At 45.8% G+C, this 24004-nt stretch overlaps 1 protein-coding gene across 3 annotated transcripts in view; it reads right to left on the bottom strand.

Annotated features, from left to right (window-relative positions):
* HECW1 (HECT, C2 and WW domain containing E3 ubiquitin protein ligase 1) overlaps positions 1-24004 on the bottom strand; it is a 404927-nt gene that overhangs the window by 67567 nt on the left and 313356 nt on the right. For all 3 annotated transcript variants that reach the window (XM_083188525.1, XM_083188524.1, XM_083188526.1), the window contains 7 exons: positions 23203-23304; positions 22884-23034; positions 12664-12782; positions 6230-6351; positions 5264-5449; positions 4673-4807; positions 3774-3879 (listed from right to left, as the gene is read on the bottom strand). In XM_083188525.1, coding sequence (XP_083044651.1) covers positions 3774-3879; positions 4673-4807; positions 5264-5449; positions 6230-6351; positions 12664-12782; positions 22884-23034; positions 23203-23304 — 921 coding nt within the window. The remainder of the gene's footprint in view (positions 1-3773; positions 3880-4672; positions 4808-5263; positions 5450-6229; positions 6352-12663; positions 12783-22883; positions 23035-23202; positions 23305-24004) is intronic.

Here is a 24004-nt window from a genome sequence, read left to right as displayed (position 1 = left end):
CTCTCTATCTCTCTCTATCTCTCTATCTATAACTCTATTACACTGCAGCAGCACAAAATATAGCACTCTCTGTCACTAGGCCTCTCTATCTCTCTCTTTCTATCTCTCTCTCTCTCTAACTCGATGACACTGCAGCAGCACAACACAGCACAACACAGCACAGGATGTCACAAGATGAAGCAAGATCCCAAGCAGTGATCAGGTAAGTATTGAGCAAGGTTCTGGTCAGTAAATGGCGACAGCTGGGCACGGTGACCGCACTGCACGCTATTCCAGACCGGAATGGCGTCTGCAGTGTAGTCCCCGTTAGTTTAAACCCCCCTCCATGGCTGTGATTGGTCCGTCGGTCCGACGGACCAATCACGGCCTTTGGGGGCGGGCGGGGTGAGGTGGGGTGACACCAGTGTCACCCTTACACCCCGCGGTGATTGGTGCTGTACTTTACAGCACCAATCACCTCCGATCCCGTGTCACCGGCGAACGTTATTCGCCGGTGACACAGAAAACGCTGTAATTGGCTGTTCACACTGAACAGCCAATCACAGCGATCGCCGACGGGGGGGCGGCATCGCAGCCCCCCCTGGGCATGCAGGGACATGTCTGCTGTCAGGGACAGCAGACATCGTCCCTCTGTCACTGCGTCTCTAGACGCAGTGACAGTTAGAAGCCATGACGTATAGATACGTCATGTGTCGGGAAGTACTTCCCGGCCATGACGTATATATACGTCAAATGTCGGGAAGGGGTTGTAGAATAACAAGGAGTTGTAGAATATCTTAAAACCAGCAATTTACAGGATCCGAAACAGCATGGGTTTACTGGGGGAAGATCATGTCAAACAAATCGTATTGACTTTTTTGACTGGGTGACTAAAGTAATAGATCAAGGTGGGGCTGTAGATGTAGCTTATCTAGACGTTAGTAAGGCTTTTGACACTGTCCCACATCGCAGACTGCTAAATAAATTTGAAAGTGTGGGATTGGATTTTAAGATAGTTGAATGGATAAGAGGGTGGTTGCAGGACAGAAAACCGAGAGTTGTAGTAAACAGAGTACAGTCAAAGGAGGGAAAGATTGCAAGTGGGGTACCCCAGGGATCTGTACTTGGACCAGTGCTTTTTAATATCTTTATTGGTGATATTGCAAATGGAATTGATGGTAAAATGTGCCTTTTTGCAGTAGACACAAAGGTATGCAACAGGGTAGACACACCATGAGGGGTAAAACAAATGATTGATGATCTAGGTAGATTAGAGGAATGGTCAAGAGCATGGCAACTACAGTTTAATGGCAAAAAATGTAAAAGCATGCACTTGGGTCTCAAAAATCCAAAGACTAAATACAGCATAAATGGCACTATAATGGAACCTACTGAGGAAGAGAGGGATCTAGGTGTCACTATTTCAGGGGAATTAAAGGCAGGTAGTCAATGTAACAAAGCAATGAAGAAGGCAAGTCAGATGCTTGGTTGCATAGGAAGAGGTATCAGCAGTAGAAAGAAAGAAGTAATAATGCCACTGTATAGGTCATTGGTACGACCTCACCTAGAGTATTGTGTTCAGTTCTGGAGGCCATATCTCCAGAAGGATATAAATACATTAGAGACTGTACAAAGAAGAGCAACTAAAATGGTGCATGGCCTACATCACAAAACGTACCAGGAAAGACTAAAAGATCTTAATATGTATACTTTAGAGCAGAGAAGGGAAAGGGGGCACATGATAGAAACTTTTAAATATAACAAGGCACAGGTGGGAGACATTCTTCACAGGAAGAGGAGCAACAGCTCACGAGGACATGCACTGAAATTAGAGGGAGGAAGATTCAGGGGAAATTTGAGGAAGAATTACTTCACAGAAAGAATAGTAGATAAGTGGAATCGCCTCCCATCAAACGTGGTAGAGGCAAATACAGTAGTACAATTTAAACATGCTTGGGATAGGCATATTGATATCCTTACAAAAAAATAAGGATCAAATAGGGTTTGAGGTAACATGTTTAAAAAAGGGGCAGATTAGATGGGCCAAGTGGTTCTCATCTGCCGCCAAATTCTATGTTTCTATACTCATTCATCTGATCATTGCTTCACCATCTGCCTTATCGCCTTCAATTCGGATGCCTATACAACACCATCGGGACCATTGATCGCAGCACTGGTTGAGGTTTAAGATTGGTCCTGATTAACATCATCCAGGACCGATCCTTCCAGCGATACCCGGAAATTTACTTGCTATTGGACTGCATCCCACCAGGACTTCTACCATTGGATCAGTGCAGGTTTATACTTTATTGGTCCCTATACCACCCTTGGTCCACACACCCCACCTTGCCTATTTTATGTTGTTTATCCAATTTTAATTATATATATATATTATTTTATTGTGAAATAAATGTTAATATTTTTATGATTCACATGGTTGTTTATCATTGATAGCGCTGCTTATACCCCCTTTTTTCCTTCTTTGCATTCTTAAGGGATTGACCACTCCCTTATTAAGCAGCAGCTATAAAAGGGCAACTCTGATACAAGCGCTCAGTTACTTAACTTCGGTTAACACTTTTTCTGTTTATAAGGAACATACTGTCATATTTCTGAACCACTAGGGCAATGTCTTTGTTGATATTGTTGAAGGTTGCATGCTAAAATGGATGTACAGCCGTGTCCCAGTCTTTGTTTTCCATCTGGTGTAAAAACATATGTTGAGTTTGGAGTGCCAACATCGCTGTGAGAGATGTTCAAAATATCCGCTAAAAATGCCAACATCGCTCACTTCAAGAGCTCACATAAATTCAAATAAATATGTTGTGTAAAAAAGATTATGGGCAAAATGTAATAGGGAATTTCACCACGGATCTGAATTTACACTAATCTGCATGTTTAAAATGTGCGAATTTGTGTTCTAAATCACAAATGTAATATAGTGCGATTCTTCAGTCAAAGTCAGACTTCGCATGCAAATTATGGTGAATTTTGGTAATGGAAATATGCGGGACAACACTGGAGGTGGTAAGTATGTGAGAATGTAACAACAGTATAAAAGGGGTGCTTAATACAGTTTTACAGTTCTGGGTGTGTGTCTCCACAGTCCACAGTCTTGTTACAGGTTAACCATGAAACGCAGTTGGCACATTAATGCCCGCCATGGTGGATCTTGTAGTTCTACTGTATGAAGAAATGTGATTTTGTATCTATTTCTTTACACTCATCAGCCCAATCCCCACTGTCCAGGGGTGCTGAGGACTTCAGCCCTGGATGGGGGACCCCCCAGCCACGGTGCTCATGGTACGGCCAGGGGATCTTGTATAAAAGTGTCCCCCGGCTGTGGCATGACACCACTGTGCATTGTTCTGGGAAACTTGCTAGGCTGGACCTGGTCTATTTGTCATTTGTGATCATTTCATTTCAGATTTTTATGTTTTCTATGAGAAGACATCTAGATTTGATTTTAAGTGTGATTTTTTTCGTCAGGTAAAAACTTTCGAATTTTATGGCAATTCGCAGTTTTTTTAAAAAATCGCACATTTCTAAAAAATCACACACTATTACATTTCGCCCTATATTTCCTATATAAGGTAAATATTACAGGTCATTATGATGAATAAAAATGTTTGCTTGGCAATTTTCACATCAATTTTTGACAAATCTACTTGCCACTCAAAAGGTTAAACTCAATATTGTCTTAATATTTTCAGAATCTAAAAAGTGGCATTACAGTATCTGCGTGATATAAAGTGTACAGTGTTACTTACCATGACGTATAAAGAGGAACTTACCTAGAGGTACTGCTTCCTGTGGATGTTGACTTCTGATTGCTGATACCAAACTATTGCCAGGTCTGCCTAACAGAGAAGCTCCTCTGTTTCTGGAAACTTCTGAAGCCTAACAGAACAAAACATACCATTTCAGAGAACATGCATTTATTATAGAAAAACAAATAAATGTGATAGACTGAGCAAAAGGTACTCGACCCAAAATGTGCTTCCCAGACAAAGTACTGCTGAGATATATACACCCGATATGTCTGTGAATTACGTTGCACTGCACAGCTGGTGACTGATTTATCTGCAGATATATCCTCGCCTCTGGCTGTATATATGGGTGGTCCAAAGACTGCATGTACACTTAATGCAAGGACTGATTTCACAGCTGGTTGGGCAAATTCAAATGGCCAATGGTTAGCAGAGGATCTAAGAGCAAATGTAAATGCTGCAGATGGCATCTTGAAAAGATGCTCTATGCTGGCTTCTAAGATCCACTCCCCGCGTCCGAAGACGCAGAACCTGACTAACATTGCAAGCATCAGCAGCAACATCGTACACCAATAAGATGCTCAGAATGCCAGCCACAAAAAACAGTGGTCAATTGCAACCAATTCTTCAGTGCGTCTGAGGCTCAAACAGACCCTCTGCCATTTACATTTCTAGGCTGCAAAAGTCTCTGATCGCAGCTCTGTAGTAAACATACCAAACTGCAAGCAAACCACAGACACTTAGGATGAATACAGCTTTGGCAATTCATTATGGTTTTATCCATTATGTGCCTCATTCAGTCCCCCCCAAACCAGCTGATTACAGGCAGATATGCGTAGCTTTCCCCAAGTGCACGGTGTAGTCACAGAAGCGGTTGCCTCAGAACATGGACCAGCTCATATCTGTCTGACAACCGGAATTACCTCTCCGGCACTGTAACTTCTAAGCCGCTGAAGATGCTGCCTATGAGTCAAATGATTTGGAAGACGGCCATTTTGAAGAGGGATTCGTGGATCAATAAATGTTGTTGCTCGACTATTATGATCTACAAAGAAAGACTGGGGAGCGAAACAAGACAATTATATTATAATATATATACCATATATACTCGAGTATAAGCCTACTTTTTCAGAACATTTTTTATGCTGAACAAGCCCCCCTCGGCTTATACTCGAGTGAGGGTCCCACTTGAGTCAATACGTTTTCCCAGTTTTTTGTTGTAAAATTAGGTGCCTCGGCTTGTATTCGGGTCGACTTATACTCGAGTATATACGGTATATCTTATTACGATTGTATCAACAATTTTTTTTTTATGAAAAACAAATATTTACATTTAACAAATACATGATGACTGTGTATCAATTAACAAATATTTATTAATTTAGACATAATACCATTATTATTGATGATTTGTAAGGCACCAGAGTACTATAAAGTACTAGAATGCTCATATCTGTTTCAGCCAAATGAAACTTAGAACTTAGAACCCTGATTTCGTGTGTACATTGCTATACCTTTCCTTGTTGGTCAGTTTTGATTTCCCAGCCACGCGGCAACTCGAGCCTGGTGTCAGCAAACATATTAATGAAGTTCACCAAGTCCCTGTTGTGCTGATAACGCTCAAAATTCCTGGCGTCCCTGCGGATTTTCAGGACCATGTGCTTCAAGCAGGTGCTGTTAGTAAAGACTCTGTAGGCACCCTGACCATGGGGAAACATTGCATGTGATCATCAGAAAGCTGTATCTTCACCACTATACATTTAGGCCCTGTTCTAGTTTGATAGGTCACCCCACGTGTTCGCATGGGGGACCGATGTTGCAGCTCTGCACATGCGCATATTTGCTTGTGCGCATGTGTAGGGCTTCTGTGCGGGTGCCTTGGAGACTTGCATAGTCTCCGTGGTGCTCGCACCGGGGGACGGGGGTGTACTCTGGCGTACCATACCCACGTGAATGTAGGCAGGCACCTGGCTTTGGTTGGCAGGTGGCTGACGTCACAGGATATCAGCTGCCTGCCCAGTTCTCGGAGCAGGGCTGCAAGTCTAAGTCGGCAGAGTATACAATATATAGATATGCATTAAAGATATACCATGTGGTTCAAGTGCAATATCACTGTGACTGCACAACTTGCACCACCTTGTTGCAGATGTGACTTAAAGGACACACACACGCACACACTTGTGAGCACATCTAAACAATACATTAAGCTTAAAAAATGTATATACTATTCTTTTTCAAATAAACACTGCTTTTTTCCATTAAATCGGTGCAATTACACACCTGAACTTACAATTTTAGAAAATTGTTCTAGCACATTCCACTCGCTGGAACATTTCTGTTTCTGGGACTAGTTATAAAACGTAACATTAGTAAAATGGTGCTGGTACTAGGTACCCCTGAGCACCACCACAAATAAATCACTGGAGGTAAATGTCTTTATGGAGCCCATGTAATATATCTTACAAATTACCACCACTTACATAGTTTGCATGCAGCACTGTAAAAAACTCAGGATTGGTTATAAACTTGACAGCTGGAGACTGCAGCAATAAGGTAATTTTCTGGGAATTTATAGGTGTTACGGTTGCGTCTCTTCTTAGCTCTGTAAAGGAAGAAGAACAGGAACCTGCTGTTAGGAGACATCAGTGCCAACAATCTTTCAGGGAAAGTAATGCCATTTGATCCTCCTTTGATGCACAAGGGACCCGTCACTATAAATCCCAGATTACATGTGAAGCCTCCCTATTTAGCCTTTAATACTGATATGTGCAGTTTCAGTCAATGTCATAAAAAGACTTGCAGGTGGCCTCCACCTTCTGCATTACCAGATACAATAACAAAAAGAAAAGAAGTCTTTCATCTTAGAGATGACTATATATATTCCTTGTGTTGGTGATTAATATTATATTGTATGGGTTACAATGTTTCCAGGCATGAGCGCTACACATTTTTTTGCTCAAAGGATCATAGTGTTCATTTTTTTAAATAAATACTTTTAGTGCCTGATTCAGACCTGTTTGCTGAGCTGCATGTAATCTCAGCCTAGCGAACAGATGAACACCACCTGGCCAAACGCCCGCTCCCCTCCTCAGGGCCCGAATCCCGTCGCTAGCATGCAAGGGGATGTGTTACCATACATGTGGCCGAAAGGAGGAGAAGTCGTTTGATGGTCGCTGACAATGGAGTGATTTCTTCACCCTTCGCTTTCAGATGCCCGCAGATTACCTTTCAGATGCCAGCAGATTGCCGAATTAGGGGCAGTCACTGATGTCATGTGACATCAGCCACCTGCCCCGGGCAGGCATCGCCATGCCTGCGTTCTCAGGGGAACACCCAGCGTTTTTATGGGGACACCTATAAGCAGGGCTATTTTTCAGCAGGCTCCAGCAGGAACTGAGGCCCTTATTCTAGTTCACTCTTTCTGACAAAATATTTCTTAGATGGACAAAACCATGTGCACTGCAGGTGAGGCAGGTGTAAAACCCCACCCAAATCTAATTATCTCTGCACAAGTAACACCTGCCTCACCTGCAGTGCACATGGTTTTGTCCATCTAAGAAATATTTTGTCAGAAGAGTGAACTAGAATAAGGGCCTCAGTTCCTGCTGGAGCCTGCTGAAAAATAGCCCTGCCTATAAGACACTGCATTCCCCTGCTCCAGCCCCTGCCCCTCACAAAGCGAACACCTCAGCGAGTGTGATACTTTCCAAAGGTGTTTGCTCAGGGGTTTTGCACTTGCGCATATTCATGCATGTGCAAACCCCCCACCATCGAAGATGGGGGCGAATGGACAAAACCATGTGCACTGGTTTTGTCCATTGGGGCTGATGCAGAGCCGGATTAAGCCTTCGGGGGGCCAGGGGCACTTTAGAAAGGAGGCCCCCCTCCTACTTGTCATTACTGGCTGCAAATTGCACGGGAGAATATTACATTGTCAAAACACAGAGTAAAAGCAGTATAAACTTGGGGTCAATGGTCAACTGCATGGGGGGAATAATATAAACATATATATATATATATATATATATATATATACACAGGTAGTATGGGGGAGAACACCTCTAATGCACAACTTCTCTGGTGCCTTCCAAGGTCCTTCCAAACAGGGAGCCGGATACAGCATGCAGATGGCGGCACTCAGAAATTCAAACAAAAGGAAGACAGCGCTTTAAAGTTTCGAAGCCTTTATTTAGCTTCTTCTTCAGAATACAAACATATATGAACAGTAAAACAATTATATACATACCAACCCCCGTAAGTCAGGTCGGCAAACGCAGGACACATCAGCCAGCGCCGTCTGTGTGCGTCATCACCCGGACTCCGTTGCCAAAGCAATGCGTCCATCAACGCGTCAATGCGTTCAGCCTTCTGTCAGGAAAAACATGTACAGCATTTTAAGCAATCGCAGAACTATACAAATACATCCCGCAACAAACTGTTGAGTAATTAATGTCATGTATTTGTATAGTTCTGTGAATGCTTAAACTGCTGTACATGTTTTTCTACGTAAATTCTATTACTGCTCTTTGTATGCCTAGGCAATGGGCGGCACACTGACGGAAGGCTGAACAGGTTTATGCGATGCTGGACGCATTGCTTTGGCAACGGAGTCTGGGTTATATATATATCAATGTGATAAAGCAAACGTACCTAAATAGACATCCGTACCCTGCTGGAGCCGGTCAAATGCGCCCACAAATGACGTCATCAGCCAGTCCCCCCAGTGGAAATGTTGCAAAATCAAAATAGCAAAGACATACATACTGTACTAACAAAATAAACTGTACAATAGTATGTAACACCAATAATGACACATAAGTGGAAACACAATATACAAGACGAAAGCAAACAGTACATCAATGAGAAAAAAATAAAAAGTAAATAAGAAAATAAACAAGAGTATGACAGCAAGAATGTATGAACACCGGCTGGCATGTTACTGATCAAAAGCGGCACTAAATGAGTGGTAAGACAACTAGACTGACATAATACAGCATAGTAATCCGCATACAAAAAATGAAATATACAATGTAATCTGTATCAATCAGAGGCAGGGTCATATATAAAGAATATCCTATCACTACCTGATAGGCTGTACAAACGACAGCACACACTTCACAATCAAGCAGACAACAGTGCGCGATCACAAGAAGCCATTAATGTGCAAAATACATGGTGATTATAATGGAGAATGTCATGTCTACAAGAAACAATGCAAACCAGCGGATTGTGTTTCACCTATCTGTCATTATTGGTGTTACATACTATTGTACAGTTTATTTTGTTAGTACAGTATGTATGTCTTTGCTATTTTGATTTTGCAACATTTCCACTGGGGGGGGGGGGGGGGGGGGGACTGGCTGTTGACGTCAATTGTGGGCGCATTTGACCGGCTCCAGTGGGGATGTCTGCACGTGGGGTACGGATGTCTATTTAGGTATGTTTGCTTTATCACATTGTTATCCTGATGAAGATGTTTGAATAACATCGAAAACGTTTGATCACCAAACTGTGTAAGACTCCTTATTTCAGACTCCTGGTGCTGCCGAAATTTGCTGCTATATTGGGGGACTCTAAGGTCTTCTGGCTGGCACCGGACCATAGCTACAGCTATCATGATTGGAGTGCTGTCCTGCAACAAACGCATTTATATATATATATATATATATATATATATATATGCGCAGTACGGATGGTGTAATGGTTAGCATTACTGCCTCACAGCACTAAGGTCATGGGTTTGATTCCCATCATGGCTCTAACTGTGCGGTGTTTGTATATCCTCCCCGTACCTGCGTGGGTTTCCTCCATGTACTCCGGTTTCATCCCACAATCCAAAAGTATACTGGTAGGCTAATTGGCTCCCAACAAACTAACCCTAGAATGTGTGTGTGTGCGTGTACATGTGGTAGGGAATATAGATTGTAAGCTCCACTGGGGCAGGGACTGATGTGAATGTTCAACTATACTCTGTAAAGTGCTGCGGAATATGTATGCGCTATATAAGAAACTGTTAATAAATAAATAAAATATATAAAAAAATACCACATGAAAAGCCTGTGTTTGTCCCTCTGTACCTTACTCTGTAGGAGCCCTGACAGGCTCAGTGCTGCCTCTGTTTAAAAACCCTCCCATGACAAGGCAGCTGCTGCTATCCTTCGTGGGCCTGAGAAGCACATGATGAGCTTCACCAAGCAGAGCTCAGCACAAGCCTCTCAGCCTCTGACCTCCTGTGTGCAAAGTCTTATGGGACTTAGTCAACTCCCAGTAATGCACTCAGTGTTCCTTGGCTTCCGATGCTTAGCACCATTAATCATTGTCACATTGGCAGATAGGTGAAGCTGCAGCACTACCTACCCCACTCCCATGCACAAAACCATTAGCTAAAAAAATAATATATTTTTTTGTTGTTGAAAAAATACATGCCAACCACAGGGGGCCCCTAGATAGAGGGGGGGGGGGGGGGGGGTTGCTGACCCCCTGTGCTCCCAATATAATCTGGCGGAGTTAAGGTGTGTACACACTTTTACAATTTAGACTATATGACAATTTAGACTATCTGCATACAATATATACAATTTAGACTATCTGCATACAATTTAGACTATATAGGGCAGGTCTGCACTATGTAGTCTATGCAGCCAAGACTTTCTGGCTGCGATACGGGAGCGCGCATCGGGATCGCAAGGGTTAAAATCTGTGCGATCTGCATGCGATCCAGATGAGATTTTGACTATATCTGATCTGCCAATTTACAATACTGTATAATGGGGTAATTTGAAAATCTAGTTTTATAGTAGTTCATTAAGGGAAGTTCCTTGGGGCACATGAGTGATACATTGATCCCCTGCGGTACTTGCTGGCAGTAATTATTTATTTATTACCAGTTATTTATTTTGCGCACACATATTCCGCAGAGCTTTACAGAGAATGGTTGAGCATTCACATCAGTCCCTGCCCCAGTGGAGCTTACAATCTATTTTCCATACCACATGTACACACACAACATTCATTCTTGGATTAATTTTGTTGGGAAACAATAACCTATTAGTATATTTTTGGATTGTGGGAGGAAACTGGAGTACCTGGAGGAAACCCATGCAAGTACGAGGAGAATATACAAACTCCGCACAGTTAGGGCCATGGTGGGAATTGACCCCATGCCCTCAGTGCTGTGAGGCAGTAATGCTAACCAGTAGTAACAAAATCCAGGCTAAAGAGTCTGTGTACGTGACACAGTTCCACCAAAAGGAAAAATTTGAAAAACATTATAAAAAAATATAAATTTAAAGCATTTCTTCCAGGTGACCACTGGTTTATTACCATCTGAGATTCTCTTTCATTAAATAAGCAAACCTGTGCAGTAACCAGCTGGCATCTGGTCACTGACCTTTCAGCATAAACCCTAAACTCTGGTGAATAATATTGGGGCTTGTGGAACGGTTAGTAATAAATACTGTACAGTTTGAGAGACTATTATTTTAAGTTAATTGCTAAAACTTATTATAGTCCTGTCATCGTTAATTACGAAGGTACAAAAAGGTCATATTTTTGCTTGTTTTCTTTCAAAACATGCCAGATGTCCCCGATCGATTACTATTTAGTGAATTCATAATTCATAGACACATTCCTCGACCCTCATTCATATTTCACACTAAACACTGGAACAACCCTGTGACATGAATTTTGTTCAGTCCATAAAAGCCAGCCCTTGCTTCCCAGTGGGTACCAAGTGTACTAAAATGGTTATAGCTAAATGTTCCCATCAGTTATGTTGCTCTAGTGCATCATAAAGTACACTTTGATAAATAAGTACTTCTAAAGTGACTCGGGATAATAAATATCAATGTGTTTTCCCAAAAATGTAAATAATAAGGGGTCAATCCTATTAGGTGCAGATGATTCACGAGTGCGAATCATCACGGTACTGAGCGCACTTTATGGCGGACTGAATTTGCTTAAAAGCGCTCCCACCTCCATAGGGGTGCAAGCAATTTTATGCGAAATCAGCCCAGCGAAGGGTGCAAGATCGGGCTGAATCGGGTGCCATTGCCGCCAGTTAAACGCATGAAATGGCACCCAAATGGCACCTCACACCTAATAGGATTGACCCCAGAGTTTTTGTGCTGTTTTCATAGTTCAAAAAGTGAAGTGATCGCTTACGCCAGGGGTTCCCAAACGTGGTCTTCAAGGCACCCCCACTGGCCAATATATCAGTCATTTAACAATTATAATATAATATACGCACAATATATCGCTGGTCCTTCGGTCAGTGTGTGCACAGCTTAACAGTCCAGGTGTAGAAAGATATCCATGGCTCAGCACACATGGTAAAATCAAACTTGAATGAGGTACTAAAAAAGTTTCATGTAGCCAAGCATGGTTATGCATAAAACTTGGGCTATTATGGTGCCTTGAGGACCGAGTTTGGGAACCTCTGACTTATGCAATCATTTCACATAAAAGTTTAGATCCACCAGAGTCACTGTGCATGGCATCACCCAAACCACATATGTAGAAGCAGCTAATAACAGAGAGGGATCCCGAGAAACCAAATGTAGGCACCTCACCAGAGATTACTTCCCCCTTCCCCAACTGCTACTTATATATAGCACCTCCCTCCTATCCTTAATTTAATTAGCTGCCAATTGGTAAATAGGGAGCTGTTTGAATAATAGCTCTAGTTGTGTACTGTGACTCCATTGCAAACTCTTCACCTCTTCCCAGAGTGGAGCAATGTTTTTGGTCTGCACATGCGCCTGAACTGCACCACAAATGCGTCTTCATTTTGTTTGTGCAAATGTAGGTGCACACAGGTGGCCTAACTCAGATAGAGAACCTGCACCTATCATAGGGATAGAGCAAATGTCACCTCCATAAAGTCTCCTCTAACAAATCAACAAAATAGCAGTACCTGGGTTTGGCTGGGAGAGGTCAGTCTCTGAGTCGCCAAGGCCAGGGAGTCTGTCATCTCCACTAACAAATTCTTCCTCCGTCCTCTCAGTTGCAATTGTTCGTTGAATATTTTGATATCTTTATTTTGCAAGAAGGAAAATAATTTACAATGATTAGAAAAATAAAATGTGGTGTATACAATATATCGAAAATCTTAATACAGTCAGACTAATAGGTTAAGGATTTGCATACACTATGGGCGGTATTCAATGAGCCTGATTCGCCATGTTTTTATGGCGAATTTGTGCTGTTTGGCGAATTTTTGACAAAAACGGTGAATCACCCTATTCAATGACCACATGGCGAATACATTTGAAGGTTTTTTTCGCCATGATTCACCGAGTAGCAATCGCTATCTTTTTATGGAGAAGTGGAATGTGAACTTTTAAAATAAAGTGTTTTGTTTTTTACATTTGGTGTCAAAAAATCAGGAATTTTATTCTGAGGAGGGGCATGCTATTTTTATTCATGTGCTGTAAGCACATGAATATATATTTAATTTTAAAAAATATATATATATTTTTTTTTTACACAGCAGCCAGCAGGGGGCGCCGGAGCCGAGCCGCTCATTAGATATTCATATATTCACTGAACCCGATCGTTACGATCGGGTGTAGTGAATATACGGTCCCCTGCTGGCACCCCCGGGGGGCAGCCTGTGCTGCCTGGCACCCGGGGAGCCCACCTCCCCCCCACAAACGTTCTAGGGCAGGCAGAGAGACTTCCATCTCTCTGCCTGCCACCGTCCTCAGGCTCCCTGCGGCGTTCGCCGCAGGAGCTCATATTCGCCAGTCAGGGGCAGCGAGCCCCTGACTCGTTGAATACCGGAGCCGGCAAGGCTCCGGAACGTGGCGAATGTGCAGCGAATCCTAAAAAGGATTTGCTGCACCTCGCAGGTATTCACATTGAATACCACCCTATGTCGATGTTGGGCAACAGATGACCTCTGAGCTTTCACCTGTGGCTCGGGCTCTTTGCTGCTTTATTCTCTAACTTGCTAATTATATCTAGAGATGTGTAGGTTCTGATTTACTCTGATTTACTCTGATTTCAAAGCAGGATCTTATTGGCTATCAACTGTCAACAACTGTCATCTGATTTGGGATAGCCAATAAGATCCTGCTTTGAAATCAGAGTAAATCAGAACCTGCACATCTCTAATTATAACGTGTAACACTTGCTTAAAATGTCTGCTGATATTTTTTTATAGTTAGGTAGCTGCCTATTTCTTACACCAAATATAATGTTTTAATTTATTACGCAGATTATGGGAAATATGTGGCACTCAGAAGGATAGAGGGCCACACAATGCGGAACTGAAGTGTATCAATTTGCCTATAGCTGCATTATCTCCTATGTTCAGATCCAAAGCTGGCTGCTTTCCTGCACAGTGCCTCATCTCATGCATCCAGCGGAGTGTATATTATCCAGAATACTATGCCAGGCAGGCTTTCTCTAGCCCGCACAGCAGTAATGCTATGATGTGCAGGGGAAGTTGCCTGGGAGCAGAGAACAGTCTGACTTGAGAGCAGCCGAATCAGCCTGTTAGATTGAGTGCTTGCCCCTAGGGCAGTTATCTGTGAAAGAAGAATGTTAAAATATGTTTTCAACAATTCAGCCACATTTTAATGGACATTAGAGTGTACTAGAAATATATTTCTCTAAGTTGTTTTCAGAAATGTTCTGTTACACATACAGGTGCTATGTAGGGGTAGATAAATAGGACTGTACAGCATGGTGAATGCAAGATAAGGATAGATGACCATAATCACAGTATGTTGATAAGAAAAATGGAGTGCCTACAATAGGCATGTAGTGGGTTAAACATACCTCAGCTGCGTGTCATCACTGACAAGCATGTGACTCAGGGATCCTATGGGATGAAGAGGTTTGGCTAAGGGAAAATGAATATAGGAGCAGGAAGGGGAGGAGGCTTCCTCTTCTTCCTGCTGAAATTCCAGGGGAAGGTCGTGTGTCAGGGGCTCCCAGCGTGTCAGGGTCTCCCAGTTGTGTATCAGGTACCTCAATCCTGCGTCAGGCATGGCCTCCTCGGCCCCGGCTTCACGGCCACGGCGCGCTGCCCGCCGCCCTGCTCGTTTTTCGGGCAATGATGCCACCGACGGTGGTGATGTTCCCCTCCTTCCCCTGCAGCCTCCGGCGCCGCCCGCTACTCGTCGCGGGTCGCGGGGGGTGACGCGCGCCGGTAGAGGCACTGCGCCTGACCCGGGCGCGCAGGCTCCGTCGCGGCCTGCTGGGGGGCGGGCTGGCCGAGCGCAGCGTGGAGGGACCGCGTCATCGAGACGCGCCGGCCGGGGCTCCAGGTCCGGCGCGTCACGCGGGGTCAGGGGGTCTCCGGAGCATGGCGGTGCGGCCGGAGCCGGCGAGGACGCTGAGCGGGCAGCATCACTGTCCCCAGCGCCGAGCCGCGCTTCCGACGCACGCGCACAGCGCGGCAGGTCAGGGCGGGGGGGGGAGGCATGCCCCTGCAGAGGAGGCTAGATACGGGGACCTGGCCGGGAGTCACGCTGCGGCCGACCAGAGGCGGCACAATGTGAGGCAGCGTGGCGACTCATCCAGGCACACTAGGGCAGGTCAGATTGGGGAAGAAAGTGAAGGGCTCAGCCGGATACCGCAGGGTGGCCGGTCACAAGGGGGCAGGAGGGAGCCTGAGGATGGTGGAGGGATCACTGCCAGGCGGCGGGGTGATGCAGGCCGTGCTGGTCGCTCGGACTCTGTGGAGGGTCCTGGAAGGGGCCACATGCGGGCGCCCCCTGCCGCTGCCTTTGATCCATCACTACTGTCCTCTGCTCTCTCCTCCATGGCCAGCGCCCTGGGTCCCCTAGCTGATAGCCTCTCCCCCGGGAATAGGGAACCCAGGAATAGTAGGAGCAGGGGATCGAGGTCACGGGGAGAGCCCATACCGGGCTGCTCCCAGTTCATGCAGGCCGTCAGGGAGATGGGGTCGGCTGTAGCGGCCATAGAGGGCCGGCCCGCCACGTCTAGGCAGGCACAGTGTGCTGCTGGGGTGCGCAGGAAGTCCGGCAGGCCAAGACGTAGGTCCCCCGAACCCTACCACGATGACTCACCCTTACCCCTGGAAGAAGCTGCTGACGCCGTCGACACCAGTGATGACGCAGATGACGACGATACGTGGGCTGCATAGCCAAACTCCTCAGGTGAGGCCTCGTTTGAGGATGACGCAGGGTCTGCGCTGGGCACCTCCTCTAGCGGGTCAGGGAGCAATCGTTCTTCCTCCTCCTCCTCCTCATCGGCGGGTGGGTCTGATGTGGGGAGCTCCGCTAAGGCACGCAAGCGTGCAGCTAGATACGCCAAGAAGGAGGCAGGGAGGAGGGCGCAGCAGTCCAAGCGCAGGAAGCTATCCGCTATATCCCGTAGAGAGAGGAAGAGACGAAATTTGCCCGCAGTAGTACACTGCGACTATACGGCAGTATGTAGGGGTTTGCGCGAAAGCTGCAGGAAAAAAATTGAGAAGGGGGATTACGTTGACGTGTTTAGTCTGACCGAGGACTCCAAGAAAGCGTTCAAAGCAGCCAAAGAAAAGGGCGGCATTGGCTCTGAGGCCTACAGGTCTTATGACAACTGGCTGGCGGGCTTTTGCGTCTTCGCAGCCTGTTACTTGGAGGATCGGCCGGACGAACACATACGATATATCCACATGGTTCACGAGATGCAGCGCACCTATGGGGGTACGGCTTGGCGTACGTATGATGAGCAGTTCCGGCGCAAGCAGGACTGCTTATTCATTCTGGACCTCGGGTGTAAGGATGTGGAGATATGGATGGGGCTCACGCGCATAGGGTCGGGGGCGATGGAGGCTGCCTCCGTCCCCCCGGCTCCTCCTGCAGCCGTTCCCGCCTCGCAGCGACCGACACAGGAGGCCCTTACGGCACGTCGTTTCGCTGCGACGAATAGACCCGCGGCGGTGGGCGCCTCAAAAGGAAAATGCTTCGCATTTAATAACTCCTACTGCCAGATGGGCCAGCGTTGTCGTTTTCGCCACATCTGTATCAACTGTTCGGGAAACCATCCCGCCTCCAACTGCTTTCGGGGCCCCCGCCCCGCTAGAGGGGCGGCAACCGCTACACCCAGAGCAGCGGCAGGCGGGAATCCTAGATAAGGCACGTTCACCTGTGAACGTTGCTGCCATGGCCGATTGGCTTCGGCGCTACCCAGATAAGGAGGTGGCCTCTTTTCTGTTTCAAGGTTTTAGCGTAGGTTTTGTTTTGCCAGTTTGGGGGGAAGTACGGGGCGGATCTTATCGCAACCTCCAATCTGCACGTTCCCTCCCTGAAGTTTTGAGGGGGAAAGTGGACAAGGAGATTCAGTTGGGGCGCATGGTAGGCCCTTTTCCCCACCCCCCCCTTGGAGAACCTCGTGATTTCTCCAGTTGGAGTGGTCCCCAAGAAAGCCCCTGGGAAGTTTCGCCTCATACAGCATCTGTCTTACCCAGCGGGTTTTTCTGTCAACGACGCCATCCCAGAGGAATATTGTTCGGTGACTTATCAGTCATTTGACGATGCCCTGGCAATGGTTCGGTCGTTTGGACACGGGGCCCTCTTGGCTAAGATAGATGTTGAGTCTGCTTTCAGGCTTCTCCCCCTACACCCCAGTTCATTTCGGTATATGGGCTTCCGCATCGGAGAGGAGTATTTCATCGACAAATGCCTGCCGATGGGGTGCTCCGTATCTTGTGCGTTTTTTGAGAAGTTCAGTACCTTTCTGCACTGGTGTGTTGAGAGTTCATCGGGTGGGGGCGGACTCGCCCATTACCTGGATGACTTTCTGTGCATCGGACCGGCCGGCTCCGATCACTGCGCCCGCGTCTTGCTTAGGATCCTATCGCTTTTCAGGCATTTTGGGGTCCCCATCGCTGACGATAAAACTGAGGGCCCTTGTACTTGTCTGTCATTCCTTGGTATCTTGATTGATAACGAGCGGGGCTGCTGCAGCCTGCCACCGGACAAGGTGGTCAGGCTCAGCGAGGCGATCCTGCAATGCGAGAGTAGGTCTAAGATCCCTTTAAGGCAGGCGCAGTCAGTCCTGGGGCAGCTTAACTTCGCTTGCAAGGTGATCCCCATGGGTAGGCTTTTTTGCAGGAAGCTGGAGAGGGCCACGGCTGGAGTAAACAAACCGCACCACTTAGTCTGCTTGTCCGCCGAAATTCGGCGGGACTTGAAGGTATGGTCTTCGTTTTTAGAGGATTTCAACGGGGTGCGGATTTGGCTTGCTCCGACAGTGGCAAACTCTGAGCTTCAGTTGTACACGGATGCAGCCGGAGCGGCTGGCTTCGGCTGTTTCTTGGATGGGCATTGGTGCGCGGAAGTATGGCCACGGCAGTGGTCCTGTGAGGGCCTCACCCGAGACCTGTTGCTGCTAGAGCTTTTTCCCATCATGGTTGCCATGGAAATATGGGGCCCGCGCCTAGCGAACAAGAGCCTGCTGTTCTGGTGCGAAAATTTCAGCGCCGTGCACGCCATTAATCACCAGAAGGCCAAATCCCTGTTAGTGTTGAGAGTCCTTGCGCAGCTTTCCCTTCAATGTCTGCGTCATAACATATTGTTTAGGGCTCAGCATGTGCCCGGCGTTGCTAATGAGATAGCTGACGCTCTTTCTCGTTTTCAGTGGCAGCGTTTTAGGGATCTTGCTCCTCATTCTGATTTGTTGGACACGCCCTGCCCCTCTTATGTTTGGCAGGTGATCGAGCCCGACTGGAGGGGCTAGCGGAGTCCTCTTTAGCCCTCGGTACACTGCGGAGCTATCGGCAGGCCTGGGTGGAATGAGAATCGTTCTCAGGAGGGGGCGCGCAGCCAGGTAGGAGGGGTCAGCAGCGTTTGTTATCGTTCATTTGGTTTTTATATAGCTCTGGCAAATACAGGGCAGTGGCGGCTCGGTACCTGGCGGGCATATCTTTCTTTGCTAGGCTCAAAGGGCGGCCGGATTTCACTAAGGATTTCCTAGTCGCTAAGGCCATGAGGGGCTGGGCCCGGAGAGTGCCAGCCCCTCCTGACTGTCGCCGGCCAATCGATGCCCCTCTTCTTCGTGATCTACTTGAAGGAGAGGGACATTGCGCTAGCTCAGCGTTCGAGACGCTGCTGTTTAGGCTAGCTTTTTCCATGGCTTACCACGGCGCCTTTCGGATATCCGAGCTAGTGGCCCCCTCTAAGGCTAGGGATGCGACCCTGCTTCTGACTGACATACGTTTAGAAGGGGGGGTTTTATAGTTTAGGATTAGGAGGTCCAAGACCAACCAGTCGGCCAGGGGCAGGTGGTCATCCATGGCCCCCGCTGCCCCCGAGTCTGTGTGTCCAGTATCGTTGGCTACATTGTATATGCTGGTGAGGCCTCACTCAGGGCGATCCTGGCTTTTACACTATGATGGCTCGCCTCTGACGTTGTACCAGTTCCGATGGATGTTGGGGCGCTGTCTGTCTCAGTTAGGTCTGTCACCAGGAGACTTCGGCACACATTCTTTTCGCATAGGTGCCGCTACTGCGGCGGCTGCAGCTGGCTGGTCGGTGGCGGACATTAAATCCCTAGGGAGATGGCGCTCAGCGAGCTACAAGAAATATATCAGGCCCCATCTGCTGTCATGAGCGTTGCTGTGTTTGCCTGTTTTGACTGTCGTGATTGATGGATGGTCATTTGTTTCCCCTTCCCTATGTCCACCTTACTCGGGGCTTAACTACGCTCTGCTCTTGGGCCAGCGTCCGGAGTTTTCCCGCTTTTTTGCCTGATCTGACGGACTGAATCTGGTGCTCCTCAATTTGGCTATAGTCTAATTAAGAGTCCCTCAGCAGGTCTAGTCGTTTTTCTCCGGCCGAGTACACCTTTCAACCCTTTCCTTTCCAGTACCTCACCCTTCCCCTTGTTTGTCTCTTTCCTATTGTGTCCTGGTATGGCTTCAATTGTGATTGAAGCATGTCTTAGGCACTGTTTTGATTGTGCCTCGAATTAGTCATACCAAATTTGTTTTTTCTTTTTGGCAGATCCTCCTAAATAGATAAAGGTGCTCCCAATTTAAACAGTTCATTCTAACACCTATTTCATTTCTCTTGCATCTCTCCCCTTTAGGTCGGGGGATCGATAGGCTCCAGGTGTGGGTAGTCGGTCACTCATTCGTTTATTGGGCGGCTAGACTAGCTAGCGCAGGTAAGGGTCCCCCCTCTGCCTGCATCCGATCGATTAGGTGGTTAGGAGTACGGGGCAAGTCCTGGGGGTATTTCCTGTTGATCTGCGCACGCAAGTACGGATTACCAGCAGTACTAGTGCTTCATTTGGGGGGTAACGATCTTGGGAAGGTGCCTCGGTTAGATCTGCGCAGCTGGATCTTAGATGATCTTGCCGCCATTATCTCGGCTTGGCCCGCCTGCACCATTGTGTGGTCATTTATCATTCCCCGGCTTTGTTGGAAGGGGGTTAATAATCCCAGGGCAATTGATGAGTCCAGGAAGAAGCTTAATTCAGCAATAGCCCGGTGGGTGTTGGCTTCCGGAGGGGCAGTGGTCTCTCATGATAGGATCAGGTTTGGGCATAAACACCTTTTCCGGCCTGATGGGGTTCATCTGGTTGATGAGGGCCTCTTTATGTTCTTGGAGGATCTGTTGAAGGGCATTGAGTCAGTGGTTTAGATGGTGGCGGTGCGGGGTATTCCGTTAGAACCCCGCTTTGGCAGGAAAGAACGGCAGTTGTTTAATAAATTAGTTAGATATTAGATATTGAGTTTGCGTACATGGCTTGTTTTCGGTGCACTCACCTCTCATTGACTTAGGCCTGTTGCTGTAACACCCGTGTCGGGGTCAGTGACCTCACCCGGAGGGGTGGGTAGTCAAGGCGACAAGGTGGAATTGGATACCGCTTGTTATGAGTTAGGCCAGTTACGTTTGGTAGTTTTGGGTGGAGTTTAGTTAATAGCCGTTCTTTCTTGGCCACCATTAATTAATCAATTAATAAAATAATAAAAATTAGTTTAAAAATATTACAAAAATAAATCAGTTAACAATTTCTGCCAAACCTAAGTCTCCGAGTCATTATTTCAAGTTTATATAAGAAAATGCTTAAGTGTTAAAGGTGATACATGTTGGAAAAAGGACGGGTAAGGTGATGGGATGTTTAGAAAAATGGAGTGCCTACAATAGGCATGTAGTGGGTTAAACATACCTCAGCTGCGTGTCATCACTGACAAGCATGTGACTCGGGGATCCTATGGGATGAAGAGGTTTGGCTAAGGGAAAATGAATATAGGAGCAGGAAGGGGAGGAGGCTTCCTCTTCTTCCTGCTGAAATTCCTGCCCTCCCTCCCCGTTGGGTTTGCGTAGGAGTGGTTGGTTTTTGGTTTTAATAGCGTTAGCTGATAGGCGGGAAAGAACGGCAGTTGTTTAATAAATTAGTTAGATATTAGATATTGAGTTTGCGTACATGGCTTGTTTTCGGTGCACTCACCTCTCATTGACTTAGGCCTGTTGCTGTAACACCCGTGTCGGGGTCAGTGACCTCACCCGGAGGGGTGGGTAGTCAAGGCGACAAGGTGGAGTTGGATACCGCTTGTTATGAGTTAGGCCAGTTACGTTTGGTAGTTTTGGGTGGAGTTTAGTTAATAGCCGTTCTTTCTTGGCCACCATTAATTAATCAATTAATAAAATAATAAAAATTAGTTTAAAAATATTACAAAAATAAATCAGTTAACAATTTCTGCCAAACCTAAGTCTCCGAGTCATTATTTCAGGTTTATATAAGAAAATGCTTAAGTGTTAAAGGTGATACATGTTGGAAAAAGGACGGGTAAGGTGATGGGATGTTTAAATACAAATGAAAAAACACAGCATTATAGATTTTATAAAGGCATCTTCATTTTTTATTTGTTATTATCAAAACAATATTGTAAGTGAATAGGACGCACAAGAAGACTAAGCCAATTAATTTGATACACTTAATTTTGATATACTTGAACCTCTAAGTCTATATATGAAGTGGTATGATGCAACATTAGCCTTTTCTACAAGTTCCACTTCTTTGTACACGGACTCCGGGGTAGATTTATTAAGCTCAGTGAAGTGATGAAAGGGGAAATTTACTAAAGGAAATTTGTAAAAAAATAGGTGTATTTGTATCCAGACATACACTTATTTTTGACATTTACTATCCCGAAAATACGGCAATTCGTATTCGTATTGATGTGCTATCAATACGAATTGCCGTATTTTCGGGATAGTAAATGTCAAAAATAAGTGCATTTCTGGATACAAATACACATATTTTTTACAAATTTCCTTTATTAAATTTCCCCCAAAGTGTCTGTTTTTTTTATCGCCGTCCAATCAGCTCCTACCTGTAAATTCACAGTTAGGAGCTGATTGGCCGGTGATAAAAAAAACAGACACTTTATCACTTCATCGAGCTTAATAAATCTGCTCCTCAGGCCCTTATTCTGGTTGACTTGCAAGGCTGCGAATTCCCCAAGCGCCGCCTGCCGAATGCCGGTCTGCTCGCACCCCCCCCCCCCCCTTGCACACCGCGTTCATTCGCACTGGCTGCGAATGGATTTTTAACATAAACATAAATTATGTGGTAAGTCCATGCATAGATAAAGTAACTCTCAGGTCACTTAGTTATGTGTGCACATTCACCAGGAAGTGGGCGGGCAGCTGACATCTGGTGATGTCAGCTGCCTGCCCCTGGCACCCAAATCACGGGCTGATTACCGTGGGAATGCCCAGCATTTTCATGTGAATGCCAATGAAACATTGGGCGTTCTCATGGGCGCGACTATCTGCCGCCACCCCTGGCCTGCAGTCTTGGTTGTGTGTGCACAGTGAACAGTCTGTTCGCCGTGGCCACATGCACCTGGCGTACGGACATTCGCACAAATGCGCCTGCGCATAACAACGGTTTTCTGTACGAACGCATGACGAATGCAAATGAATTAGAATAACCCTCTCAGTTGCACACACATATGCAAATAGCTTACGTCAAATTAATCAGTGCAGTCTTCTGGTGTGCCGTAGATGCAAGTTCTGCAAAAAAGACACCATACATTTGCAACGAATTGCCAGGGATCTCCTACCACATGGTGCATTGTGCTAGATTTATGAGGACACATCTGTACAACTGCTTTTATTTTTCCCAGCTTTCCTTTCCAAACATCCATGCTTTGATACTAACCTACGGTTTAATTGCTCCATTTGCTGGATGGAACCGGACCTACTTAATCCATCCGGCGTTGCAGCTGTTGTTGGCCTCTGCCATGTTGTGGTTCGGTTTACGTGATCTACATAAAACACTCTGCCATGGCTATCGATACGAGCCTCCCAGTCTAGGTTCCATAGAGAGAGGAAATGATTACAGCTGCTATAGATACTATCGGCAAGAAATACTGTATAATGTGCATAAAACATAAAGGTAGGTGATGGTAACACAAGACATAAAACACAAACATATTGCATTAAAAAAAAAAAAAAAAGATTTATGTAGAAGACCTTACTTGGTGGTAGAGGCTCGTCAATGGTGGGGTAGTGATGATGATCCGTCCTGAGAGAAGGCAGCTGACTAACAGGTGGCCCGCTATGTGGTAAGGGACAGTCCCCTAGAGAAAGTTGGAGTAAGGGCATAGATTAATTCACTCTTTGAGTGTTATTATTTTACTCTTCCAAAATGACTTTATATGAATGTGTCATGTTGAGGGTGTATGAATGAACATTTTCCATGGTAATGACAATTAATTACTTTAGGCCTCCACATAAAAATAGGCTACCATCATAACAGAATGATGATCACCCGACAGATAACTGCTGCCACATGGTTGGTCATGAATTATAAGTATTAATATTGCATTCTTATTTGACACATTTATGAAATTTTTGTACTTTCACATATTTAGGGAGACATTGGGGCATTTAGTGTATGGGTAATACATGCCTACATGGCATTGGCCTCAACTCTTCCACTTCTCATAATAGGCCCTTGAACTTTTCCAGCTCCAGGACCATTTAATCCAGCCCTGTCTACAGGTGCTGGTGTATGATATAATAATGTAATGATAATAGTCCCAGCCCTCACAGGAAGTGGTGCTGAGTTGGTCATAGTTGCACCCCAAATATCAGATACAATTTACGATGATCTTCCACTTGAATTGACCAAATAAAGACGAGTATGGTAATCAGACACATTGTGCACTTTGGCACAGAACCCACACAGAGGTATTTACTTTGAAAACCCATCTATATTAAATTAAGGGTACTCCCTTATTAGGGAAGACAGGATCAAATTGTGATGGTGTTCTGTAT

The sequence above is a fragment of the Crinia signifera genome, chromosome 5 (assembly GCF_055691185.1).
Source record: "Crinia signifera chromosome 5, ASM5569118v1, whole genome shotgun sequence".
Lineage (NCBI taxonomy): Eukaryota > Metazoa > Chordata > Amphibia > Anura > Myobatrachidae > Crinia > Crinia signifera.
Note: the sequence above shows the minus strand (reverse complement) of the source record. Positions and strands in the feature narration are given on the sequence as shown.